Source organism: Mucor velutinosus (genome assembly GCF_035048745.1).
Source record: "Mucor velutinosus strain NIH1002 chromosome Unknown tig00001564, whole genome shotgun sequence".
In the NCBI taxonomy this organism is placed as follows: Eukaryota; Fungi; Mucoromycota; class Mucoromycetes; order Mucorales; family Mucoraceae; genus Mucor; species Mucor velutinosus.
This window is the reverse complement of record NW_027041906.1, coordinates 3,807,840-3,835,832: the sequence shown is the minus strand read 5'-3', so window position 1 is coordinate 3,835,832 and position 27,993 is coordinate 3,807,840. Positions and strand designations below refer to the sequence as shown.

The 27,993-nt window shown below is 38.4% G+C and overlaps 8 protein-coding genes across 8 annotated transcripts; 5 read left to right on the top strand and 3 right to left on the bottom strand.

Moving 5' to 3' along the window:
- Window positions 1–2,013: 2,013 nt before the first annotated feature.
- Window positions 2,014–2,911, bottom strand: CHT2_4 (Chitinase 2; the record flags this gene model as incomplete). The annotated part of the gene is made up of 2 exons (XM_064830742.1): window positions 2,014–2,574; window positions 2,645–2,911. The coding sequence occupies 2 exons, from the start codon at window positions 2,909–2,911 to the stop codon at window positions 2,014–2,016; spliced, it is 828 nt and encodes a 275-aa protein (XP_064683244.1).
- Window positions 2,912–3,086: 175 nt separating this feature from the next.
- Window positions 3,087–4,352, bottom strand: ATC70_011551 (uncharacterized protein; the record flags this gene model as incomplete). The annotated part of the gene is made up of 1 exon (XM_064830741.1): window positions 3,087–4,352. One exon carries the CDS (start codon window positions 4,350–4,352, stop codon window positions 3,087–3,089), a length of 1,266 nt encoding a protein of 421 aa, XP_064683243.1.
- Window positions 4,353–16,503: 12,151 nt separating this feature from the next.
- ATC70_011550 (uncharacterized protein) lies at window positions 16,504–17,643 on the top strand (the record flags this gene model as incomplete). Its single annotated transcript, XM_064830740.1, has 3 exons — window positions 16,504–17,152; window positions 17,207–17,361; window positions 17,419–17,643. The coding sequence occupies 3 exons, from the start codon at window positions 16,504–16,506 to the stop codon at window positions 17,641–17,643; spliced, it is 1,029 nt and encodes a 342-aa protein (XP_064683242.1).
- Window positions 17,644–18,052: 409 nt separating this feature from the next.
- ATC70_011549 (uncharacterized protein) lies at window positions 18,053–19,381 on the top strand (the record flags this gene model as incomplete). Its single annotated transcript, XM_064830739.1, has 6 exons — window positions 18,053–18,201; window positions 18,267–18,386; window positions 18,447–18,659; window positions 18,715–18,811; window positions 18,862–19,051; window positions 19,113–19,381. 6 exons carry the CDS (start codon window positions 18,053–18,055, stop codon window positions 19,379–19,381), a joined length of 1,038 nt encoding a protein of 345 aa, XP_064683241.1.
- Window positions 19,382–19,696: 315 nt separating this feature from the next.
- ATC70_011548 (uncharacterized protein) lies at window positions 19,697–22,269 on the top strand (the record flags this gene model as incomplete). Its single annotated transcript, XM_064830738.1, has 8 exons — window positions 19,697–19,815; window positions 19,872–20,227; window positions 20,287–20,359; window positions 20,410–20,512; window positions 20,575–20,664; window positions 20,747–20,860; window positions 20,921–21,833; window positions 21,896–22,269. The coding sequence occupies 8 exons, from the start codon at window positions 19,697–19,699 to the stop codon at window positions 22,267–22,269; spliced, it is 2,142 nt and encodes a 713-aa protein (XP_064683240.1).
- A 47-nt stretch (window positions 22,270–22,316) lies between these two features.
- Window positions 22,317–23,006, bottom strand: ATC70_011547 (uncharacterized protein; the record flags this gene model as incomplete). The annotated part of the gene is made up of 5 exons (XM_064830737.1): window positions 22,317–22,387; window positions 22,444–22,537; window positions 22,626–22,727; window positions 22,784–22,942; window positions 23,004–23,006. 5 exons carry the CDS (start codon window positions 23,004–23,006, stop codon window positions 22,317–22,319), a joined length of 429 nt encoding a protein of 142 aa, XP_064683239.1.
- A 918-nt stretch (window positions 23,007–23,924) lies between these two features.
- On the top strand, window positions 23,925–24,866 carry ATC70_011546 (uncharacterized protein; the record flags this gene model as incomplete). Its single annotated transcript, XM_064830736.1, has 1 exon — window positions 23,925–24,866. The coding sequence occupies one exon, from the start codon at window positions 23,925–23,927 to the stop codon at window positions 24,864–24,866; it is 942 nt and encodes a 313-aa protein (XP_064683238.1).
- Window positions 24,867–25,079: 213 nt separating this feature from the next.
- On the top strand, window positions 25,080–25,813 carry YEA4 (golgi uridine diphosphate-N- acetylglucosamine transporter; the record flags this gene model as incomplete). The annotated part of the gene is made up of 4 exons (XM_064830735.1): window positions 25,080–25,145; window positions 25,203–25,314; window positions 25,367–25,459; window positions 25,533–25,813. 4 exons carry the CDS (start codon window positions 25,080–25,082, stop codon window positions 25,811–25,813), a joined length of 552 nt encoding a protein of 183 aa, XP_064683237.1.
- Window positions 25,814–27,993: the final 2,180 nt, after the last annotated feature.

The following is a 27,993-nucleotide window of genomic DNA, read 5'->3' as shown; positions in this document are numbered from 1 at the left end:
TATCAAATTAAAATGTTTCTCTAGATCCAGAGCAACCTCTGAAACCACTGTTATGAGGCTTTCATATACAAAATATGGCTATTTTCGCTAAAAACCTCATTTCAAATTTTATTGAATTGCTCAATAGTTTCAATCAAAACACTTATTACAGTTAGCACCGTCGGAAGCGCCTTGAAAAGTACTTCAAGAATGTATTAGGAAGCGTAGGGTGATCATCACAGTTCATATAGTCGAATACCAAAAAATAGATTAAAGAAGTCGAAAAAAGGCGAGATCTGTCCAATTTTGAGCAGAAAAAAAATAAGCTGAGGTTGAATTAATTTTGGCGGCGGCATTGCTGATGGCTGACCTAAATGCCTTTCTGTTGATGATAATGATGATTGCAATGTTGATTAAATGGGGATCATGGAATTGAAAGGGTAGTTGCTTAACCCAAATACTTTTTTGGGTGCTTTTGTTACAAGCGAGCCTTTTGCAATGTCAACATCTCAAAAAAGTCGCTGTAGATCTTACACAAGTCCTTTATTTACTTATGACCAGCTTTATGTCGCAATCTTATTAAGAGCATCAGCAGCAGTGAATGATATGACAATTCTATTATCAAAAAATGGCATTTGTGATATACAAATACTGCATATAATTTGAATTTCTTTCACATTGTCCCAATAATAGGCTTTGTTTAATATCAACGTAAGCAAAAAGGATACTAACGGAGATACCTCCTCTCCTTCTCCTGGCTCTGATACAACCTTTCTGTTACTAACTAACAATAAATTGTTTAAAATCTACTTGATATACCAAAATGTTATAATGTCTGATTTAAAACGGCTTCGATGAGAGCCCGCAGGGCGACGCCGACATCGAGCGTAGCGAGATAAATGGGCAAATAATAAATACTGGAAGCCTTGAACATAAAAGCGTCGTAGTAGCAAATTAGAGACTGCAAGCCCTTGTCCCAAGAACACACTGCATCTAATTTTAATGATGTTATACCTGCTATACTTAGCTGTGGATTAAATGATTTGTGGTGTCAAGGCAACATTTGCTAACCTTGACCTTAAACAGGTATAATAACCCTAAGGAAGCAAACGTGAAAAGCCATAATAAAGCAGTAAATTTGGTTTCTTATTTTCATTTGATGCATTTCACACCATAATCCATTATATCACACCTAATACAACACATCAACATCTCATCGGTTTTTACATACACTACTAAACGCACATCAAGACCCATCAAATAGTCAACTAGTAGGATGACTATTACTGAAACAATACCACTTAATTCAATGACATACAAGAGCGGTTACAATTACACGTAACTGTAGATTATTTACACATATCATTTACGACAATCTACTACTGGATCATCACACTTGACTTTAGACCTCAGGATTTGACATTATTCACAAAGATATAAATGGGACCACACAATTCATTCAATAAAGGATCGTCTTAATTTTGCACAGAATGATAAACTAATAATTTACTGATATATTTATTTGTATGATTTTAATTATTTACAATATTTGTCAATCTAAACAGAACTTTTATCCATTGTTATAGTATACTAGTTGCACAACACCGCTTCGCGGTGTATACAACGTCGTGCTGCCGCACGCTTAATCCACCATTAAACAAAGCTTTATATCTGTTGAGGAATGATGAGACTAACGGCCTGACAATAAAAAATGGATGTAATTTGAGATATAAATATATAAAAGCTTTATTGAAAGACCTCAGAGTATACTGTATTGTGTGTATAGTGGCCAGGTAGGTTTTCCAGTACAGAAATATCAGGATTAACCATGATTCTTATCGATGATGGCTTACTGGCCCTTGACATTGCGACGTACAACTGACCAAGCAAGAAGACGTGAGAGGGAAGATATAGTCCAACGTTAGATAATGTTTGGCCCTGCGATTTGTTTATAGTCATGGCAAAGGCCAATCTCACAGGAAACTGGGTGCGGCTGAAGTCGAAGGGAATTCTACCGTTGGCTTCTGTAATAAACTAGATCCTTGGGATATACACAACGTCACCTGCTTTTGGCCCTGTGACAATGGTGGCTTCAATTATTCTAACACCCAAAGGTTTCACGATTAGCTTGGTTCCATTGCATAATCCAGCTGAAGGATCTAAGTTTCTCAAGATCATTATTGGAGACCCAGCTCTCAAAACCAATCCATGTGGAGGCAGAGAGCCAGATTCTATGGAGTTGAGAAGCTCGAGAGGCACCTGCATTCGAAATTGAGAATCACAGACTTGATCATAGCTGTAATAAGTGAACTTTCTTCCCGGCAAGTTGTCAAGTAGCAGATTGTTTATGACTGCAACATCTTGGTTCTTTGGGGTCAATATAACACGTTTCGCAAAATATTGGTCAATCGTTGAGCTATTGCTGATGTTTGGAAACACAGTAGCTAGCAAATCCAGCAAGTTGGTAGAATTGAGATACATTTCATCTGGGATACGCACAAAATCCGAAGGAATGTCCTCAGGTAATGTCACCGTTCTAACTTTTCGTTCACCAATTTGTAGTAAATAGCTAGAAAACTGTTTGTAGTTTGTTGGCTAAATCCTGATTGTTGTCTTCAAGTGCTTGCTGCACTCGCATGTTAGTTTCCAGCTTGAATTTTCTAACTTGTGACCAAAAGTAGCAGCGGTTGATACATTGAGACACAATGCCTGATCTACTTGCACCTGGGACGATTGGGAGAACTTGGCGAAAATCGCCAGCGAAAACGATCAAGCGGCCACCAAAAGGTAAGCTGTTTTTCATCACGCCTTTGAAGGTTCTGTCTATAGTTTCAATCAAGTCTTTTCGAATCATGGAACACTCGACCCATATAATCAGCCTTGCTCTCTTGATGAATTGAGCTATTTCAGAGGATGGTGTAAGATCACACATTGTTGTAGATGAGGTGTCGATAGGTATTTTAAAGGTAGTGTGGGCAGTTCGACCTCCTTTCAGCAGCAGAGCCGCCGTTCCTGTTGAAGCAACTGCAATTGCAATATGATTTTGTTTGCGAACGGCATCTAACAAAGCATTGATGATGAAAGTTTTCCCGGTACCGCCAGGCCCGTCAATAAAAAAACAGTTTGGACTGTGCAGCATCATAGTTTTCGTCAGCTAACGCGCAACGTTGAATGGCATTGTAAGCTATCAATTGGCTTGGATTGAATGGCAAAGAGTTTGGGTCAGGAGCTTCCAAGGCTTCAATTAGCAGAGTGGCATGCATCCTTTCCAGCGGGGTAGAGTGCTCAGGGTAAGCATAGTTATCCCTAGTATTATCAACAGTAGGGAAAACGTTCTTGAAACCATCCATAGTTTTCAAATCAAATTGGTTGGCAACCAAAATTTGATTCAAATCAAGAAGGCAGTGGCCATACATCTCGTCTGTTATTTCAGTGGGAACAGGTTGGTTCAGAGCTCTTGCCTCTTGTTGCCTACGATACAGATAGTCCTCAGCTAGATGTAGTCTGTGATTCAACCATAGCTGAAAAGGATCAGAGACATCGCAGAAGGAGAGCAGAATACAGAAGAGTTGCCGTATTTTTTGAGGTGACATAGTGGTGCTTGCTTCTGACATGGTATCATTCCATTCATTATTGTCATCTTGCAGAAGACCCATTGCTCTGGCAGTAGCCTGATAAGACGGATAGACGCGGCCATTGTACGTTCGCATGTAGGTAAAGGATGTTGCTCCTGGAATTCGATACAATAGGATTCTTAAATGATACTTTTCAATATCTTTTGGAGATACAGCGTAGACTCTGCCAATGGCTCCACCAAAACCTGAACGTCCAGGTTTCCAAACTCTTGGGTTCTGTTGTTTATAAAAAACGTACTTTTCACAGAAGTCCGGATACAAAGTTTGCTTAGCTTCGTTATCTTCAGGATTTTCGAGATTGTACTTGAACCAAGCTGTCAGGGTTGTTTCTGGAAGTGTACGGTTCAAGACCTGGTCAGAACTTTCGTTCTCGTTAAAGTACACCCTTCTATCGTTCTCCAAATGGATATCCAGGCGCTGTGTAGAGGGGTATTCCTTATGCATAGGGAAAGACATGATTCTCCAACAGGCTTCAGATTCCGAGACATATCTTGCATCAAGAAGCTTTTTGATCTCATCCTGATGATCATCTTGAGCAGATGAGCCCGTGTATACCTGTGCTCTGTCATGGCCCTTGTATATATATTTGTATATGTATTTGACCGAGTTGACCTGGCTGCAAATCTCCATGCTGATGTGTGCGTTGTATTTAGCAACCAAATAAAGATTATGAGGCACGACCCAACGATTATCAATAGTGATTCTTCCACTATGCCTGGAAATTGTACGATCAGTCATCAATCAAAACGTATTGAAGAGGATCAAAGAATTGATTGGTTTCATTAATTCTTGTTAGGTTATCACCAGAACCTTTCAATCTTAAAACGATATCACGATTTTTTGGCTGTTCGTTGCTGCTTTCATCGCCGCCATCAAACAATAGTACACCAATTTCTGGAACTCTAGGTCTATTGTACCTTCTTGGATCAGGAGAATCCTCTGAACGAAATATCATTCGTATATTCTGAATTCCTCCAGGTTGCCCAACTGATAGCTCCTCCATGGTTTTAAATAAGTCAACAAAAGGATTGACTTTGTGCATCATATTTTGGAGGAGACGCATAGTGGTTCTCTCAACGTTGGGGTTTCCAGCAACATTCAGTCGGTTTTGGAGCTCATTTTCCCCATCGAATATATATATATATATATATATTTGAGCAAATTTTGGGCGTGTATCATTTGCTGGCATAAGTGCAGAGTTCATGAGATGATAGACGCTACCGTGAATACGGAATGCGTAGGCACCATTTTGATTATTCGCAGCTAATTGATCTAAAGTTGCATTCATGGAGGTAAAGCTGAGAGCAGAATTGTACGTTCTAATGTTCGATTTGAACTCTTTGCTAACATCGTCATTGCCACTCAAAAGATTGACAATAAGCTCTGGAAAAATGGTATACTGGCTTCAAGATTGCCTAGCCATCTTGACAGCAGGTTTGTAACGTTGGAGAAGCCCTTGCTGTTCTTTGCTTTCTTTCATCAATCCACATGTAGGCTCCACATTTTGAGCACAAAGCATTCATGCCTCCCAAATCATTTCGGTTAGCCTCAGGTGCCTCAGGATTTCGCGCCATCAAAAAAGAATCTATTGCACCTGTACGTAGAGGATTTTCGGCACAATTATAATGAGATCGGCGTTGGCGTCCTTCTATTCCACAAAAGGGACATACAACTGCTGTTACAATGACATTTGAGTCCAGAGTTTCGGCTGTGGCCTCAGATTGAGAGGCATTTGGAAAGTCTTGTACAATTGGTGTTGGAGACGGTTGCTCAGATGGCTGATTGATTGGATTTAGCGCACAGTCAAGATGATTTCTGCGTGTATGTCCTTCTCTATGGCACCATGCGCAAATTGCTCTCCTGTCAGAAGTATTTCGAAGTATCCTCATTCCACAATCCTTATGCGAACACCTTTGGTGTCCAGTGCGGCCACACCAATTACACCTTACTATATTCTTGTTGACGGTAGCTCCTAATTCCAAAATTGGGCTCGTGTATGTTGGGGAAGTTGTTACTGGAATCTTACCTTCAATAGGTTCAGGAACAACAGGATTTGCAGTTTCAGGAAAGTTGTGAAAGACAAAATATACAGTATATAGCTTAACTGGAGTATTCAAAGAATCAGAGCGGTTTAAACGACTTCTCAAGCTTCGAGGCATTTGGATTGTTAGGTAAAACTTGGGAATATGAAGAGAAAAGGATTATGTAAATGCTTTATTTTCCAAGAATTTTGTTAGGCTTCTGCCAAGCTGACAATAATGGCTGCTTTCCCTACGGGCACTCTTGTAATTAACTTTTTACTATGTGACGGCAGAATAAAATGCATTACTTTAGAAGTTTGGTAATAAGAAGGATCATCTACCTGGCCAGTAGAGAGACTTCAGTTTACTTTACACCTGTCAGTTTGATAGTAAGACATACCTTTATCAAGTTGACTTTACTGTTATTTTTATTCTTTTTTTTCTCCGTGAATTTTAGTCTATAAAGCCTCAAATTCCACAGGTTCCATACTTCAATAACAAACATCACACTTTAAACCATCAAAGTTACATTAAACCATGCTATGACGATAGCTCACCCAAGCCCATCAAAGTTACTCAAATCAACCCTTATGGCCAGTGCTCTTGCATTGATTACTACTTTAAATCAAACATCAACAACATTTGCCAGATATTGCAATAGCAGCACCTATTTCTCCCTATTATCACTAATCCTACAAGCTAGTTGCAAATGTTTAAATACTCTTCTTTTTTTTTTTTTTACTCAATTCCAGGATCTTCAGTTCATTTTATACACAAATAAAATACAGTTGATTTCTATTATATTTTACTATTGCTTTATTTTTTTGTGAAATCTATTCAAACCTGATTTCACTGCAAGAATAAAAGCATCGATAACTTAGAGATTGAGCTTCGTACAATGCAGAATATCAGGGACATTAGACCGAATTGTAATGCACTTACTCTTCTGGCAACGCAACCCACTACACCGTCGTTTTAGGTCGAATTTCGCTCAAATCTAGCCATTTTCAAGCACGAATATCTCATGCCACAAAGGGGTTTGAGCGCTTGAAATAGCTTCACACGCCTTCTCTTGGCTACTGATTTATCAGAAATAAATTATTTATAAAAAGGAGTATGAAATTAATCAGGTAAAGAATATCGTTTATTACATTGAAAATAAGAGGGTTTATATACTATTCGAATTGAGGAATTTGATGTGAGGATAAGGTATTAGATGGGTTGATTTGGGTGATTGGATAATAGACTCAATCTATTATTCTGAACATGCCATGATATGGATCGTAACTGAATTCTGTTTCATGTCAAAATTTATGATCTGATGTGACCGGTGCTTGAACTGCTTGTTTCTACGCATTTGGAGATCCGGTTTAGAAATAATATATCAGTACACATGCGAAGGCTAAACGGAGATTGAATCTTTATTGTTCTGGATGATGGTCAATGAGTTTTCTAAATCTATCGTCCTAAAACTATTTGATTCTTGATAGTAAACATCCCTTTAAACTTATATGAAACTTGTAGAGAATTCTAAGCAGAATACAATAGTATTTATATCAAGTCTCTGGTGTACATTGTTCACCTGATATTTGGTACGATTTTTTTTTGCGATGTTTTTGACTGTTTTCTAAAGATTAATCAGTATCTGTCATCAAAACATTTTGTTAAGCATTATTAATAATTGTAGACCAAACGATTTCCTACCGAATGAGCTATTGCTTGAAGCTCTGGCATAACTCTATCATGAAATATTGAAAATATTGTCTTGACCAAAAAAAGGTCACCAGATTTTTTGCTTGCTATCACAGGCAGATTGTGAAGAAAAATCAATGATTTTGCATGCTACCCTTTTTTGAACATACCTCGACAAATACTAACCGGATTCGCACAAAGCAAAGACGATTCGATAGCTCAATGCTAGATCCATCATAATGTAAGGGTTTCAAGTACCAGATGTACGTTTCCTATATATATTTGCTGAAAAACATATATTTTACGAGGTACAAGCTGATATATTCGACAAGGTGCTAAATAACTAAAATCATACAAATAAATATATCAGTAAATTATCAGTTTATCATTCTGTGCAAAATTAAGACGATCCTTTATTGAATGAATTGTGTGGTCCCATTTATATCTTTGTGAATAATGTCAAATCCTGAGGTCTAAAGTCAAGTGTGATGATCCAGTAGTAGATTGTCGTAAATGATATGTGTAAATAATCTACAGTTACGTGTAATTGTAACCGCTCTTGTATGTCATTGAATTAAGTGGTATTGTTTCAGTAATAGTCATCCTACTAGTTGACTATTTGATGGGTCTTGATGTGCGTTTAGTAGTGTATGTAAAAACCGATGAGATGTTGATGTGTTGTATTAGGTGTGATATAATGGATTATGGTGTGAAATGCATCAAATGAAAATAAGAAACCAAATTTACTGCTTTATTATGGCTTTTCACGTTTGCTTCCTTAGGGTTATTATACCTGTTTAAGGTCAAGGTTAGCAAATGTTGCCTTGACACCACAAATCACTTAATCCACAGCTAAGTATAGCAGGTATAACATCATTAAAATTAGATGCAGTGTGTTCTTGGGACAAGGGCTTGCAGTCTCTAATTTGCTACTACGACGCTTTTATGTTCAAGGCTTCCAGTATTTATTATTTGCCCATTTATCTCGCTACGCTCGATGTCGGCGTCGCCCTGCGGGCTCTCATCGAAGCCGTTTTAAATCAGACATTATAACATTTTGGTATATCAAGTAGATTTTAAACAATTTATTGTTAGTTAGTAACAGAAAGGTTGTATCAGAGCCAGGAGAAGGAGAGGAGGTATCTCCGTTAGTATCCTTTTTGCTTACGTTGATATTAAACAAAGCCTATTATTGGGACAATGTGAAAGAAATTCAAATTATATGCAGTATTTGTATATCACAAATGCCATTTTTTGATAATAGAATTGTCATATCATTCACTGCTGCTGATGCTCTTAATAAGATTGCGACATAAAGCTGGTCATAAGTAAATAAAGGACTTGTGTAAGATCTACAGCGACTTTTTTGAGATGTTGACATTGCAAAAGGCTCGCTTGTAACAAAAGCACCCAAAAAAGTATTTGGGTTAAGCAACTACCCTTTCAATTCCATGATCCCCATTTAATCAACATTGCAATCATCATTATCATCAACAGAAAGGCATTTAGGTCAGCCATCAGCAATGCCGCCGCCAAAATTAATTCAACCTCAGCTTATTTTTTTTCTGCTCAAAATTGGACAGATCTCGCCTTTTTTCGACTTCTTTAATCTATTTTTTGGTATTCGACTATATGAACTGTGATGATCACCCTACGCTTCCTAATACATTCTTGAAGTACTTTTCAAGGCGCTTCCGACGGTGCTAACTGTAATAAGTGTTTTGATTGAAACTATTGAGCAATTCAATAAAATTTGAAATGAGGTTTTTAGCGAAAATAGCCATATTTTGTATATGAAAGCCTCATAACAGTGGTTTCAGAGGTTGCTCTGGATCTAGAGAAACATTTTAATTTGATATATGCCATAGTAAAAGTCTTTATTTTCAAGGCGAAAAATGCGATCCTTTGATTTTCGTAAAAAACCATGAGGGGTACCTCATGCTTTTTGGTTGATTTTTGGCCATATTTTTTAGGTTCTCAAATAGTTGAGCAAAGGTGTCAGAAAGTTACTACTACTCAAGTGCAATTGTTTGGCGTTATTCCGGTGGCCCAGAAAGGTCTACATGTCAATATATGAAGACTTGAAAACTGTCCAATTTGGTAATATTTTGCTTTATGGCTTTTATTTACACGGCATGAACCACATCTTTAGTAGCTAAAGCTGTCTGGAAGGGCAGCTCTGCAACCTGTGCAGCTTGTAATTTCAACAGGTGACATATTGATTTTGTAAGACTAATTCATGCGAATTTTGATGCCCTATGTTGCTGGTAAGCTTATTATTAACAATGCAAATGAGAACCCGAATTTGCTGCTTGAACACTATGGTTGTACACCTTTGCTTGGCTACGGTAAAATCGATTAGGACTAATATTAACAAATGTTGAATTAGATGCAATATCACTACACTTGACGACGGTGTCACCCTGCGGGCTGTCGCCGTAGACATTCCAAATCATTAACAATAATAAACTCTGCTATATATATGTAGAGTTTAAACAATCCATTATTAATAAAGAAAGAGAGAAATCGAATTTACTACTTAGATACTACGATTTTGCATATTCGCTTCGCAACAATCAAGCCCTCGTATAGATCAATACTATGAAAGGCTGGGCTGGATTATATGTGAATACAACACGTAGAAAGACATGGCTTACAGATTTACTGAGTTTATTAAAGATGAATGCATTGAATACCCCCCAAAGAGTAGCACGCTTTATTATGTTGCCTTTGTTGCAGAAGCGGGCCCATACTGTTTAATTTTATTAATAGGATGCTATCTATTGCACGGCATGAGATAGTAAAAAGATAACATACATGAAAAATTGTCTTTTAATACTATACGATACAATGTTTGCCACAATATTCATTAGATACTGTTTCTCAATCGCTTGATGACCGTGTGGAATATACAAAATAATCCAATCAGACTGTAGATAACGATCTTCATAAACTGCTACTCTAGTGGAATTAGGTTCTCGAAACTTTGTGGTACTATATTCGCTTTTACTATGCCATCGCGTTGTTGAACAGTTCGTAATATATGAATGTTATTTTGAATGTGTATGTTATATCAAATGTCATAGCAAGGTCTCACACTAAAGGTTTTAGGCTATTCTTAGGTCCTTTGGGTAAATCATGCTAATCATGATTTACAAATCAATTGTTGGGTAGATAGTAAACCTATTTGTATTATAGTTCATCATCATGCTGTAAACCCTAGCATAATGAAAAGTATATAAATGCATCCTTGGGATGCATTCTCAATAAAAGTGTAATTCTTTGGCAGATTCAATTTTACATTGTATTTTGACATAACAGTGTGCTAGAGCTGATTCGTTTAAAAGTTACTGGCAGATAAATGTAAAATTATCAAAAAGTTTCCGCATAGAATGTTACAAAGTGTTTGTTATTTAATGGTGTTGTGAGCATAAGTAACAGATTTAGATAAATGTATATGTCTCAGCAGTATAAGTGAGAAAAAAAAATAACCTTTATTATTTTTGATATTCATATTAACTATAAAAGTTACTAACAAAGTCTGTGTGCACCTGTGTCGTGTGTATAGGTATAGTTTTAGAGTAGACTTAGATAAATGTATATAAAAGAATAGAATTGAGATATAAGATGATCTTTATTGTTTTGCAAACTAAGTTGATATTTACACTAAATTAAAAAAAAGTTACACACAAAGTCTGTGTGTACCTGACACCTGACAATGAAAAAAAAAGGGGGGGTGCTTGCTTCTTTTATACTGACGCCGAAAGCTCACGTCTGGGCCACACTTCTTTATATAAAGACGCTGATGGTCTCACGTCTGACATTTAACTAATATTGAACCCTTATATATGGTGAGAAAATCTTAATATTGTCAAATTGTGGTTTTTTTTAAATATATCACATTTTCATGGGTAAGAATGTAATGAATTGAAAAGTTTGAAATTGATTTGATCGACTTGACTATTCCCAATAACGGAAAATAATTTAGTTAAAATGTAATGGCAGAAGGTTCTTTAGATTATTCCGGTAATATAAGTATTGCTAGTTGCTGACTAGCAAATTCAGAGTGAATTCTTTTGGAGTTGTACTGTATAAACGTGCATCCAACTACTATCAAGGTAAGCTCTAGGCCATGGTATGGTATAGCACCACGGAGGTTTCATATATCGGATATACTGGAAAATATGAACACAAAAGCGCGATCGTAGTTAATCAGAGATTAAAGGCTCTTCTTCCCAGAACATGGCGTATCTGATCAAGTGATTTCTTGTTTGCTATTTGACTATGGATTGCGTGATATGTTGTTTCAAGGCAACACTTGTTGGTATCATTGGTCTTGAGGGGGTTATACCGTAGTCAAACGAAGGTGAATGGCCATGACAATCAAGCATTTAATCCAACTTTTGTTAGCATTAATTTATATAAGGATTTTATCATAGGGAGGCGAAGGTGCAATACCAAAATAGTATTCAAGCATCTAGCCCAATACTTGATAACAGCGATTTTAAAGGTGGTTTTACCGTAGCGAAGCCAAAATGTAAAGTTTTAGTGTTTAAATAGCATATTCGCTTTCTCATTTCCATTACCATTAGCAGGCTTACCGACAACATAATAACGCATCAAAGTTTACATGAGTTAGTCTCACCGAAATTGTGGAATACATCCACTATGATCTGCATTCCGACCGTTCATCCAGTTACCAGATTTAGATATAAACTGTATGTACGCTGGATTAGATGTACGATATCGATTTATACTATAAGAAGATATGGACTTCAGATACGCTAGTACTATAAGATTCGTTCTATATAAGATATAGGCTATAGTTGGCACCACGGACATGGATGGCACTATAGACTTATACTTGTATTCCGACATTCACTACGGATGTTTACCATATCTGGATAAGTGCCAAGATTAATGCAATATGAGCTTGTTGCTTCAGATGTGCACTTTATGATCCACGCTATAAGACACATGCTTATATTCGTGATACTAGCTACAGATACTTTATGTACTACAGACTTGTACTATATATGAGACATGCTATAGACATGCATACGATATGCTATAGACATGTCATATATCCAGATACATGCTAAAGATGTATGCTCAGCTATATACACTCGGATATGTACTATTGATATAGACTAAGGAGACTGTACCTATCGGATACATGCTACTATATCGATATTAATTATCCTTATGGAAAGGATAGATCAGGGTACTTCGGATGAGAGTCTAATTATTCATCCAGGCAAAGCTAAATCATAATTAGCTTGCTGGAGTTGTCTTTTAGCATGATTAGACATTAGTTGATCTGAGTTGACTTATTTGTCAATCTAATTAATAGAACTTTTATCCATTGTTATAGTATATAAGAAGGATCATCTACCTGGCCAGTAGAGAGACTTCAGTTTACTTTACATCTGTCAGTTTGATAATAAAATATACCTTTATCAAGTTGACATTACTGTTTTTTTTTTATTCTTTTTTTTCCGTGAATTTTAGTCTATCAAGCCTCAAATTCCACACCTTTATCAAGTTGACTTTACTGTTTTTTTTATTCTTTTTTTTCCGTGAATTTTAGTCTATAAAGCCTCAAATTCCACAGGTTCCATACTTCAATAACAAACATCACACTTTAAACCATCAAAGTTACATTAAACCATGCTATGACGATAGCTCACCCAAGCCCATCAAAGTTACTCAAATCAACCCTTATGGCCAGTGCTCTTGCATTGATTACCACTTTAAATCAAACGTCAACAACATTTGCCAGATATCGCAGTAGCAGCACCTATTGCTCTCTAACATCACTAATTCTACAAGCTAGTTGCAAATGTATAAATACTCTTCTTCTATTTTTTTACTCAATTCCAGGATCGTCAGTTCATTTTATACACAAATAAAATACAGTTGATTTCTATTATATTTTACTATTGCTTTATTTTTTTGTGAAATCTATTCAAACCTGATTTCACTGCAAGAATAAAAGCATCGATAACTTAGAGATTGAGCTTCGTACAATGCAGAATATCAGGGACATTAGACCGAATTGTAATGCACTTACTCTTCTGGCAACGCAACCCACTACACCGTCGTTTTAGGTCGAATTCTGTTCAAATCTAGCCATTTTCAAGCACAAATATCTCATGCCACAAAGCGTTTTGAGCGCTTGAAATAGCTTCACACGTCTTCCGTTGGCTACGCTTTACTTCTGGATGCTTTATCTCAATTTTTTTTGGGTCGTTGCAAATTCATGAAAATTATCGTTTTTCCATGAGTATTAGCAAGGGAAAATTTTTGAAAATCAAACGATCGCGTTTTTCACGTCAAAAGTGAAGACTTTTCTTATAATACATATCGGACCAAATTGATCGTACAGATGAAATGCAACATTGGAAACTCTTTCTATGAGACTTTCATATGCTAAATTTTGACATATTCACAGAAAGCCTGTTTTCATATTTTTGGAAATTGCTCATTATTTTTGGCGTGAAAGCTGAAAGTAATCAGCACCATTTGATGCGGCTTCTTTAGTCCTCTAGAAATATATTAGAGAGTTGGGTGTGGCAACGACAGTTTTCATAGTCAAATTTAGCAAAAACGGTTAAAGATTGTGAGATCAAGTCAAGTTTGAACACGAAAATACCACTGCATAATTTCAAATTAAACTACCGCAATACGGCTGCTACGGTACAAGACTGAGATAAATCTACTGGTCGTGACGTCGGATAGGGTGCCCTCTCATTTCTTCATGCCTCCGTTTTTTACCCTTTTTGCAAAACGCGTTTTAGTATCAAGCTATGGTGGTTTTGGACACCGTTTGATTGATAATAACACTGTAGCTTCCGACAACTCTGTCTTGTACTGTTGGAAGAACTTGACACTGCTTCTTTGAAGTGGAATATATTAGGTACCATTCGATAACGAGCACTGGAAGGTGTAGAAGTAACATTAATTCAGTTTGTTTATTAGGCTTTAATAATTTCTTGCTTGTTTGAGTGCTGCTGCCATTACTTCTCTGCCATTTCTGCTGCCTGTTTCTTTGGTTTATCATGTCTGGTGATTGCTTCTTTGGCCTTTGTCTGGTCTCTGCTGGTATCGCTTGTTCTTTGGTTTGTCTACGGTACTGGTGCTGCTGCTGCTGCTGCTATTACGGTCTTTCCTGGTCTACTGTGTTTGGTGCAAGCTCATTGTCTGGTCTATATCTGGTGGTTGCATATCTTCTGGTCTATCTACGGTGGTGGTAGGTGGTAAGTATCTTCTTTCTTCTGGCCGCAATAATATAAAACTTCTTTGAACGTTTGTATTATTGCTTCCTTTCTCATCATGTTACTGCATTCATGGTGTTTACTTTTTTGTTGCGTTTTTCCTCTTCTTTTGTTGGTTGTATTGCTTTACATCCAACTATTACCATGCATGTTGCTCATGTATGGATTTCTGTTGCAACAACAACGAGCTCTTCTGAGCGTCTCTGATGTTGTGTTTGTTATACTTTTCTTTGACTCACTTTGTGAGAGTATCCCTCTTTTGCCTACGTACTACTATACTCCTCATATAGCAGTATGTTCTTTTCTTCTTTCTTTTTTTATTATTATGTTTCTTTGAAGCATACCTTTTTCTTACGTTGTGTGGATGTGCCTATCCCTGAAGCTCAACAAGACTCTATCCGAGACTAGGAGGTAGATAGGCTGCCTTCACTTGGTTATCACTACTTACTTTAGTGATGATTGAGGGTCTCAATGCCAGAATTTAGAGCTAGGTGGTGTAAGTAAGGCATGCTCTAGCACCTGAGGGAAATTTGATAATAGCAGCGGCTATATTGCTATTATAGCGGCGCTTAAAATTTTGCCTCACATCAAAACAGAGGGAAACCCTCGCAAATTTTTTTTAGGTCAGCGGAGTTTTCAAGCGATTTGATTGGCTCAGAGGTTTAGGGACCGAAGGATTCTAGCTAGTTGATCTCCTATTGATCTGTCATTTATTATAATTTTGCGTTTGTAATAAAAGCGTATCTAAATAAATACAATTTAAGTTGTTCTTTATTCAAAAGTAAGACAAGAAGCAATTGTTTGATCTGGCATCCATTTCGCAGTTAGGTGTGTGGGATGTCTCTTAAAGTTATTTTATAAGGAAGTCATAATGCATAGGAACTACAGTCCTTTAGCATGCACAGTGCTGTTTGTGTTGTTGTTACAACGACATCTTCTAGCTATCACCCTATTGAACAATCGTTTTTACTGCTAAAAACTTTAGTATAACGTTTTATGCTTGAAAGACAATATCTTTTTCTCAACTGAAAATGCATTACGCTATTATAAAAGTATTTACTTTCTTCGCAACCTCCTTCCAAAAGCATTGCTGTAAGAGTCAAATGAATTTATTAGACAGCTAACATCTTTTGCGGCAACATTGATTTTGGTGCAGTGCAATCGGGTTTAAACAAAAAATAAAGCAAATGTAAAATATAACAGAAATCAACTGTATTTTATTGTGTATAGAATGACCTGAAGATCCTGGAATTGATTAAAAAAGAAGAGTGTTAATATATATGTCGTAACTTCAAGTTCTCAATGGGTGCTTTACATGTTGATGAATCATGATGCATATAAGATTAGGTTCAAAGCAATGGAAATAATCGATATACGGACAGGTGCTATATTAGCATTCACTCTTTCAACTTCAACGTATGCGACACAACATTATCACCCTGTGCATAACTGCATTTGACACCCACAGTAAGGCTAGTGATGGTATACTCTAAGTTTATGGACTCTTCCCTATTTAATTTTCGGTATATTGAGACATCCAGAGATGAGCTTTACTGTTTACACCAGGGATTCTATCCCTAAATCTAGAGAGTGCGCCTTAATGTAGTATAAGGCGCACGCTCCTCAAAGAGCCAAGTACAAACAGCAGTCGCAGGCACAGCTATTCTCATAATTAAAGCTAACATGTTTTTGATGTTAGCCATATTGACTCATACAATTTTGTACTTGATCACAAGTACTTGCCCACATTGACTACATGTGCTTGAATGCTGACATTGGAGCCTCCACAATTGAGTCTCAAACCAGGCAACTATCAAACACACCATGATCAGTTTGGGGTTGTACATGGGGAATATTTTTTATTTTACAGCTCTTCTTCCTTCTTATATATGATTGTCAATGGGTAATCAAGTGTCAACGAGAAAGAAAAAGACATCATCCGAGAAAAGGAACAAGACATCAAGTGTTACCTCAGCAGCGAGGACCTTCACCGACAGTTTCAACAACGGATCAACAGTATCTTCAAATCAGCCCAAATTTACGGCCGAAGTGTTTCCCAGCACAACACTGGAGGCCAACAGACAGCAAGGAGAGCACTATCTTTTGAAACATGTATTTCAAACGAGCTACTTTGCGCCGATAGACGACATTTTATCCAAGCCAGATACGGCCTGTCTTGATATCGGATGTGGAGCACATGCTTCTTGGCTGGTTGACATTGCGAACGATTTTCCGAGTTGTACATTTCATGGCTTTGATATCATTCAACCATTTTCACTGGATGAAGACAACGCTGACATAACTTTCCATATACCCAGTAACTGCCAAGTCAAAAAGCAAGATCTTTTTGACGGCTTTGGATATCCTGACAGCTCATTTGATTACACTCACCAAAGAACGATGCATTTGATTTACCACAGTGACAAAGTGCCTTGGATGTTTACAGAGCTGATGCGTGTGACAAAGGAGAATGGCTGGATAGAGTTGGTGGAGCCTGAAGTGATGCCTAAACGAGCAGGCCCTATCTTTGGAAAAATGATGGTTGGAAGTATGTCAAAAAATCCATGGGTAGATTTATATCAAATTAACTTGGAAATCATAGTTCGTTCCTTTTTAAAAGACAAGTTGGGCAATTCATATCTTCAAGCCAATTCACTATGCAAAAGGATGGAGGACAGCGGAATAGTAGATATAAAATCAGACTATGGATCTGTCCCTGTGTGTTGGGGCGGTTATATTGGCAAACTCGTTTATGAGGTATGAATAGATGATGCACGGTTTGTGTTTTGTCCATCTAAAACTTGCTTTTTGTAGGACATGCTGCTGATGTTTCAACATTTGGGTCCAACTTTGTATGAATATCTGGATTTTGAAGGCGAATTCAACAAGGAAGTTTACGATGCTTTGATAGACAGTGCGTTTGATGAATGCGTCGAGTTCCAAACCTTTTTCAACGTACGATGGGCTTATGGTAGAAAGCCCTCTACTACGACTAATACTACCACTAACACTATGGCAGCACCTACAAATGTACAATAAGTCCCTTAACTAATAGATATATATGACACAAATTAATTTAATATTGCCACCTACTTATGAAGCTATATGAATAAATCTCAACCAGCTTGTATTTTTTTTTACATGACATTCTGCATCTTATTCATGTTCATGCCTTTTGCGTCTTGTTATTTCAGATCCAAACGAGGAAAAGTGTTTGATTGCCTTGAAAAATGATAGGGATTTCTGTATGGTGTATCTGGAAATAATGAAGAGCGCACACTCCAAAAGTGTTCTTGATATTCTTACTACATTACACATCGTTGATCTGATAGTAACCATCAAGTGTCAGAAGCACTGTCTTCCTCACAAGTCACGAGTACAATAAATGTAATCTGAAAATGCAATTTCTATTGATTTCTTTTACTTTCTATCACATCAACTATCCGATATGAACGTTTCAGAAGCAACAAAAAAGACAGCAGATTTGTTTGCCAAGGCTAATGATGCTTTCTTTGACGATGACTACGACGAGGCTTTGACCTTGTTTACCGATTTAGTGACATTGGAGCCTGAAAATGCAGAATTTCTTTTAAAGAGGTTTGTTATGAAAGATGGTCCTAGTACGCGCGAGGTGCAATTGACTCATTGTATGCACATATTAGATGTCAGGTCCATCAAAAATTGAATCATTTAGAATGTGCTTTGGAAGACGGCAACAGGGCTTTGGAGTTGTTGAAGCAAGGCTCTCGTAGTTTATTGGCCAGAGCTCATTTGCAACTTGGGTAAGACCACATTTATGCAAACGTAATTTGATGTCAATTTCATTTACCTCGTTGATATAGTATCACTTTACATCGTTTGAATCGATTCACTGAAGCGCAGAAGCATCTTGAGCAATCCAAAGAGCTGAATCCTAACGAAAAAACCTTGGTGACATGGTTGAGGAAGAATGCTGAAAAGCTACCCAAGGTAGAAGAGAAACCAGAGGCTGTCAATCCTCCCCCTGCTGCTGCCGCTGCTGCTCCTATACCCAGTGCTCCCAAGGCAGCTGGAAGGTATGGCTCTGGTATTATTTGAGCTCGAAAAGAGTATACTGACCTCTTCTTTCAGACATGAATGGTTTCAAAACGATACATTTGTCACTATCGAAGTGTTCCTAAAGCAAGTTAAACCTGAGCATGTGGATCTTAACTTTTTCGAGAATTCAGTAAGTGACGATTCAATCAATCATGCAACTCATCTAATAGTTGTATCCAGCTGTCATTGAGTGTTAAATTACCAAACGGATCCAACTATTCCCTTGAACTTGATCCACTCGCACACAGCGTTATTCCCAAAGAATGTACCTACAAGATCTTATCCACAAAGATTGAGATCAAGTTAAAGAAGGCCATGGCTGGTATCATGTGGGGAGCATTGGAAAGTGATAATGATCAGGGAACTGCTAGTAAGCATGGTATGCCGTCTTGAAGTGAAGATGCGGATCTAACACATGTGTACCTGAATAGTGGCTCAAACATCATCCATCGCTAAACCCAAGAAGGATTGGAACAAACTCACCAAAGAAGTCGAAGAAGAGAAACCAGAAGGAGAACAAGCATTGAACGCATTATTCCAGCAAATCTACAAAGACGCAGATCCTGATACACGACGAGCCATGATGAAGAGTTTTGTCGAGAGTAACGGTACATGTCTTTCTACCAACTGGGCTGAAATTGGAGCCAAAAAGACCGAGATCAAGCCTCCAGAGGGTATGATTGCTAAAAAGGCAAGTTGATATTATTCATGCGCATATTCAAGATTTGACACTTATACGTTTATTTGTGATTAGTATGAGTAAAATTAACTGCCTTGGGCTTTCATGTGCCGAATAGTTTGTGTGGGGAACAGTAGTTTCCTTTTTCACGCATTTGTCAATGACAATTCGTTTTACTCAGCGTGGAATTCACACACACATAACACACAAGATGATTGAAACAAAATAAAGTAGCTCTTTTCTTCTCTCTCTATCTACATTTTTTGTATCCTTTTATTCTTTTGCTTTCAGTTGGGTAATTGTAGTTGAAACATATCACATCTAGTCAACAAAGTCATGTCTATTACAACGCCTATTTATAAAGTCCTCATTGCAAATCGTGGTGAAATTGCTTGTCGAGTCATTCGTACCTGTAGAAGATTAGGTATTGTCACTGTTGCCGTTTATTCTGACAGGTAAAATGATAAAAACTCGTAATGATCTGCAATCTCAATCTATTCAATTATATCAGTGATGAGAATGCACCTTTTGTAAAAATGGCTGATGAAGCGTATCACATCGGCCCTTCAATTGCAGCAGAATCGTACCTGAATGGAGACAAAATCATTGCTGTTGCAAAGAGATCTGGAGCAGATGCTCTTCATCCAGGCTATGGTTTTTTGTCTGAAAATGCCGATTTCGCTGAAAAAGTGATCAATGCTGGCATCAATTTCATCGGCCCTTTGCCTGACAATATTCGTGTTATCGGTGATAAGATTGCAGCCAAAGTTTTCATTACAGAAAATGCTTCATCGATTCCTTTGATTCCAGGTTACAACGGCAAAGACCAATCAGTGGACCGTTTGGAGAGCGAAGCCAAGAGAATTGGTATGTGTCGAGAGGCAAGAGTTTGAGGTTTGCATTAATTTTACTCTATTTGAATGCAGAATTTCCTGTGCTGTTGAAAGCAAGTGCTGGCGGTGGTGGTAAAGGCATGCGAGCAGTTTATGAAACCAGCAAGTAAGTATAGAGCTGACATGTAACACTGCTCTTATTGACAATGATGTCAGATTGAAGGAAGAAATTGAAGCTGCTCAAGGCGAATCTTTGCGTGCATTTGGCTCGGATCGACTGTTGATTGAAAAGTATTTTGAAAGTATTCGCCATGTTGAGGTACCAAGTTGCTGTTATCAACGTTTTATCACAACACCTGTCTTATTTTTCCCATATTCCAGATTCAGATCTTTGGCGACAAGCATGGCAATGTCTACCATATCAACGAACGTGATTGTTCAGTGCAAAGAAGACATCAAAAAGTTGTAGAGGTATATAAGTTTTCCCCACATTTCATGCTTTTTGTCATTTGTTTTAACCCCAAAATGGGAATTCATTTGAAAATCCAAATAGGAAACACCCTCTCCTGCCGTAGATGCTGAACTTCGTGCTGCCATGACAAGTGCAGCTGTCGAATTGGGCCGCAAACTGGGCTACGTTGGTGCTGGTACCGCAGAATTCATTTTGGTATGTATACTGTGTCATTGACATTGATAGAAATGGCTGTATTAACCCACTCAAATTCAGGACGAGCATACCAAGAAATTCTATTTTTTGGAATTAAACACTCGTCTTCAAGTGGAGCATCCCATCACGGAAGCTATTTCTGGCTTGGATCTTGTCGAGTTGCAGCTACTGGTCGCTCAAGGTGCTAATCTCAAAGAACTGGGCGTGTTGGACAACATCCAGTACAATGGCCATGCCATCGAAGTGAGATTGTGTGCTGAGGATCCTGACAATGACTTTGGCCCTAGAACAGGTGTTATTCACAAATGGAGTCCTGCTGATGCTGCCAAGTACATTCCTGGTGTTCGTTTCGATACGGGTGTCGAGGACGGTTCTGCGATCTCCATCTTTTATGACTCCATGGTTGCCAAGGTCATTGTCCATGCTCCTACTCGCGCTGAAGCTGTCCGTCGCATGAGCGCTGTACTGGCCAGAACTGTTATTGTGGGCGTTACTACCAACCAAAAGTTCTTGATCAGTATCATGAATAACCCTCGCTTCCAGTCTGGCACATTTGATACAAATTTTATCCAACAAGAAAAGGAACGTCTCTTCCCTGTTCCTCATATTAATGATGTCAAGAACAGTATGGTCGCTGCCCTTTTATTTGACTGGACTATTCGTCGTAGCCAGCAAGTTCATTTAAAGAACATCCAAACTGGTTGGCGTAACGTAAAATGGCGCAACAAGCGCATTGATTTCGCTGTCAATCACGGCCAAGAGCTTCAAATTCAATACGACTACTTGGGCCAACCAGGAAATGACAAGAGACATGTATTCAAGGCACACGTACTGGACAAGGAGTCTTCCAAAGCAGGCGAGGATGTTGCTGAACTGCCCATTGATATTGTTCTATTTGAGAATGATCTAGGCAAGGAGGTTGCTGGTCCAAGAGGCATCCACGGCTGCAAGGGCTTATTGCGGTGTACTATTGGTAACTATCTGTTGCGTGCAGTGCAAATCTCCACTTTGCTCACTCCTTTTTACATCAAATAGATGGCGCTCAACAGCACTTTTACATTGCTGAGGATGTCAAGGATGTCAATGAAAAGTCGGTCTTTGTGCATGATTTTGTTCGCGGCCATCAAGTCGAGTTGGTCAAATTGGATCGCCTCAAGAGTAAATCTGCTGCTGCTGAGGACGACAGAGTGACACCATACACCTCGTCTATGCCCTGCCGTGTGCTCAAGGTGCTTGCTCCAAGCGGCACTGTCGTCAAGAAGAACACTCCTCTCTTGTCGATTGAGTCCATGAAAACTGAGGTCAAGATTCTTAGTCGTCATGATGGTGTTGTCACTATGAGGGTGGAGGAAAATCAACTGGTGGATGCTAGAGTGCTCTTGTGTTCTGTCGATGATGCAAAGAAATAAAGCCAGTGTGTACATTTCAACGAAATATTTATTCTTTAAGCTATATCTTAAACTCTCAAGTTCAATTTGTGTTCCATAGTTGCATGTATATCCAAAGAATCGACTGACATGGCAGGATCTAATGAAATGAGTTAGTAAAAGCATGTCATGGTCGTAACCAGCAAGTATCCTTACCATTGAGGAAATCTTCGTAATCAATGGTCTCATCCTTTCCCATTAGAATATCTAAATGCATGTTGGAGGAGGGGAGAACAGGCATACGTTGACGCTAAAATAAGAAAAAAAAAAAAAAAAAAGAAAAAGCACTCGCTCATCAGTATCCACAGCAACATACACTCCATGGCCATAGTAATTACCTTTTCAACTATACTCTTTTCCATCATCATCTTTACAGGTGCATGCATACCATAAGCTTGACGCGCCAAATTCAGTTTCAACTCCCATTGTGTTTCATCCCACTATTCATTCCATCGTCAATACATTTCCAAGCGCATGGTCATGGATATATACGTACTTGGTTTAATCTGCTTTCGAGAGGATGACCGGGCAAGACCTCAGTCTTGATCGAACGAGTACCATAACGTAATGTATCATGGCCACCGAATTCTGAATGAGTAGTACTCAAGGTACTGATAGCTTTCTCTGGGTGTGATTCGGGTGCAATACGAAGAGCCTATATAAACACGACGAGGTGAGTAATAGTGCGAGTATATAACAATAGTGCCGGTCTATACCATTGTATAATATGTTTTTTGATTAAAGAGTAGGTTGGAACAAAATGCAATACAAAGCAACCTTATAATCCACAGAACGCTTGCGCGTCTTGGTTATTACCAGTCACCGCAAATCGTCATTGATTCATTCGGTACCTTGATTTAACGGCATTATGCTTGTGTGCGTTATAAGATATCGAGTTCTTGGATTACGTAGAGGAAATTCTAGTGTCAAATATGCTTTTTGATTGAGAAAAGATGGCTTAATCAAACCATGCAAAGAGTAGCTAGCATCCGCAATGTTCAGTAGACACCCAGAGCTAGATTCTCTTTCGAAAAGCGATACTCATTCAATGCCTCTTAAGCAAGGCATATATTTGTTAGACACTCAACACTTGTGGTTGATAGATGTAAAAAGTTGCTCATTACTTTGCATATCTCTGTTTGATCTGGTGCTCAGGCCAGGATGAAAAGTTTTTCTGTAAGACCAAAGTAAAGTACATCATGCAAGAAAAAATTTCTCGTCAAATGCTTTGTGATAATGGATGCGCATGCCGCTTAATGCTCAACACCACTGCAAATGATGGGATACTTTTCGTGCCTTCAAAAACATGCATTAGAGTGTCAGGCTATGGTGCTGACCAAAGAATGCATCACCAAACAAATACAGGATCAAACGAGAAGCCCTTGGAAATTTCCCACCAAACGAATTGCTGGAGGTCATTTATGCTTTTAGTGTGTGAACATCCTCGGAGAAAACGGCGCGTATCTTGCAAATAAAAACCCCTAGGTGTGCAGGAAAAGCATCATTAAGAGCAGGAAAACCTCCATTGCAGAGTAGCACAATGCTGATGATTATATAAAACTAGCTTTGTCTCAGAAGAAACTGTTCTTTTTTTTTTTTTTTTTTTTTTTTCATCATTCTTACATTTATCCACAACAATGGGGCCCATTCCTAAATCCATCGTCGACGCACATGTTCATTTCTGGCATCCTGATAAAGTCAACGTGTCCTGGGTGAGAGGCAGCTCATTCGATACGCACAAAGACGCAACTGAATACTCTGAACAAGTAAAGAAAGTGCATGTGGATAAAGCCATTTATGTAGAAACTGATGTGGATTGCCATCACGGTCTAGTGGAGGCAGATTGGATCACACAATACGCGGAGCAACTACAATCAACCGAGGTATTTGGAGGTATTGGCGGCATCGTAGCATTCGCACCTGTTCATCAAGGTGATCATGTAAACGGTTACCTGCGTACGTTAATGCGTATCACCAACAGCAGATTAAAAGGTGTGCGTTACTTGATCCAGGATCCCACCAAGGATCCTCAGCGGGTACTACATGGCGACTTTATTCGAGGTGTCCAGCTTCTGGAATCGTATAATCTGAGTTTTGACTTGAACATCAATTGCAACGATTCTCCTGAACAGTTTCCTCCTTTGAAATCACTTGTAGCACAGTGTCCTCGTGTCCAATTTGTGCTTGACCACATGGGGAAGCCGCCTTGCGATAGTCAACCGGGAGATACGAGATTTGAATTCTGGAAAGAGCAAATGCACGGTCTGAGTAGACTGGACAATGTCTATTGCAAGGTATCAGGTCTCATTACCGAGTTCAAGGTGGACGACCATAAAACACAGGCCCAAGTGGCACAATGGCTGGAGCCGTTCATCCAGGTGGCCAGGGATGCATTTGGTATTGACAGATTAATGTTTGGCGGTGATTGGCCTGTGTGTGAGCTATCAAAATACGAATTGAAGTGGCAGCAATGGCTGGAAATACTATGCGACATTATAAAAGACTGGACAGAGGAGGATAAGGAAAAATTGTTTGTTGCAAATGCTACTCGCTTTTACAAATTGAATCATACCAAGTAAAGATGTTGTGCTTTTATTTTATTTTTTATTTTTTATTTTGTATCATCTGTGAATTTAATAAACCGACACTTCTTGTGTTCTATCGGTGGTTATAAATTATTGTCATGATTACAACAAACTCTATAAAAAATACGTATAAATAGATAGCAAAAGCTATCAATTGCGTCTCTTTTTCACTTTCTGATTGCGTTATCTTTTTCTCTTTCATACACCATGTCTTATAATATCATCCAGCACTTTCATACATCGCCCTCTTTATACCAAGACGACGAGAAAAAGGTGAATTTTTAGTGCCTTTAGTATGCAAATCAGCCAATTGAACCCTGTCTTGTATAGTCAATCTTGTCTCATCACTATTCATCGCAAAGAAACTATCTGCCAGAACTACCTCCAACGCCATCATCGTCTACACTGTCATTTCTAGTCAATGACTCTGGAGAGTCAATAGGTACATTGAAACTTGCAATTAACGATGATTAATCTAACATGATCCACACTAGACAATAGCACACTAGAATCAAATACCCATTCACCTAGATTACCGTACGCAACCCATCCGCAGTATGGCTCCGTGTTCTCGTCTTCATCATCTGGTATGTGTGTGTAATAGATCAACAATGTTACAAGTGGTGCAACGTGACTAAATGGTACCATTTGATGATCTAGACTTTAATTACATGCAGACTACATCTACAACAACACCATCTACAATAAGCCCAAATGATGATGATGAGGGGCTTTACTTGCTCTGGACACATCAATTACTAAGGGAAAGAGGCTATCACCCCTCATCCTGTAGAATGGAGGATGGAGACCAAGATGATTGCGGCAGTATGGACAGTAGTATTACAGACCTTTCAACAGCTACTTACGAGCAGCAGCAATCTCAGCGACAGAAATCAACAAACCTACCCTCTTGGTTGTTATCGTGGTTCCCAATGTGCTAGTATTCTGTCCAATGGCAAGCTCTTACAGTCTGCACCTGACATATCATGACCTACGTTTGTGTACCTTTCTTCTCTTTATTGTAGAAAACATAAAACAACCAATAAACACTGATCAATGACGCTATCATGATACATACATAGCATGAAATATAGAAATAGAAGGCCGCTGGGCTTAAGAATGATCTGCATCCAATGAAACTAGACAGGATTACTGAAAAAGAGATACGTAATTGACAGAGACAGGCATGGCATCCGTTTGTTGATCTGATCATTCTGCAAAAATTACATCATTGTATCGACAGCAATACGCGTATGCAATTTGAATTAAGGGAGAGTATATGCAATAAGGGTTATTGGTAAGCATCTAGTAATGCCTGAAAACCAGGATGGGATAATTGTGTGTATTGAGAAAGATCATCAACCTGACATAATTATTACACATTGAACGGCAATATCCATCAATTGGCAACGCCAGATCGTTATTATGAGGGCCTGTTTCAAAAGACTCACAATCTCAAATCAAGGGGCTCATATTCTCAACGTCTAATTCTCCGCCATCACAACGCACAATTAAAATATTTGACAGCAATCTTCTGTGAACTACCTTTATAAACTTCCCGTGCATGTGGGTTCGACTCCTCTACAATGCTTCACATCTGTAAACGTAAAAACAATATTTATACGAGCGAGCAGCATACTGTTATTGTCTTTTACTACTCAAACGTATGCAAAACACAGCGAAATTTGGGTACATTTGAGCAGTGATTTTTCGTGCTAGAAGCTGCTTTAGACCTCCAGAGTCGCACCAAACAGTTGCTCTCGCCCAGCAGTTACTTCCTGACACCTTTGCTCAACTTTTTCGGAATGGTCGAAAATCGATCAAAAACCATGAGGGATACCTCATGGTTTTTGTTGAAAATGAGTCGATCGCATTTTTCACCCCAAAAATGAAGGCTTTTTCTATGGTATATATTAAATCAAAATGTTTCTATCGATCCATCGGAACACCTGAAACTTTGTTCGTGAGATTTTGATATGTAAAAATTTCAACATTTTCGCCAAAAACTGCATTTCACCTTTTTATATTTTGCTCAATTTGTTTAGTCAAAACACCTTCTATGATTAGCACCATTAGAAGCGCCTTGGAAAGTACTCCAAGAAAGCTTAAGGAAGGACAGGGTCATCATCACAGTTTACATAGTCGACACTTGGAAAATAGTTCAAGGAAGTCGAAAATGGACCAAAAATTCCCATTTCGAGCAAAAAACCAGGTCGTCGGAGACTGAATCTATTTTGGCTGGCAAACATGATACGATGCCAATCCTGAAGGCAATCAATGCTGTTGGAAGCCCATGAGAGAACATGTTGCTATCGGGTAGATTTAAACATTACAACTGCAAATCCTATTCAAGTATTTACCATAATTCTATATCTCGCAATAACGATTACATTGTACCATCAAATGCCAAGCACACATCATCATAACATAATAAATGTTCAGTCCCTAGACACCTTTACAACTCTTATATGAAACCTGAGTTGCCAGACATTTGACAGGCATGGTTCATATATGATTAGAGATTTTATATCAAATTACTATCAATCAACAATCAAGTTTCATTTAACAATTGAGCTATTATTAACTTTGCAATATTGGCCAACGGCTGGCGGCAGAGCGAGCCACCTGAACGTAGGTTGGTTTCCACCAAAGCAAAGCGTAGGCCAGGACATCGACCAAAGAGTCGAGATGCTCATCGTAATGTAATAAATTTATGGTCCCTACTAGACGCTTTCAACGCCTCAAATAGGAAAGAAGTTGGTCTAACAAGTATTTTGATAGACAGGCGTTATTAAATATAGAATGCAAGAAAAATAGAATGGCTAACAACAATGCTATGTAATTTGCTATCTACTTTCCATACGCTTCAAAAGCATCTATTACTGTATTGCCTTCATGATGAAAAGGGCATTGTTGAGTCTGCCAGCCGGCTCCACCAGCCAAAATTAATTCAAGCCTAGAATCGCAGCTTGTTTTAGATTGGACAGATTTTGCTATTCTTCGACTTGGTCGAACTATTTTTCCAGATTCGACTATAAAAGCGGGATAATTATCCCATGCTTCTTTAAGCTTTCTTGGAGTGCTTTTCAAGGCGCATCCAATGGTACCAAGTAAGATGGAT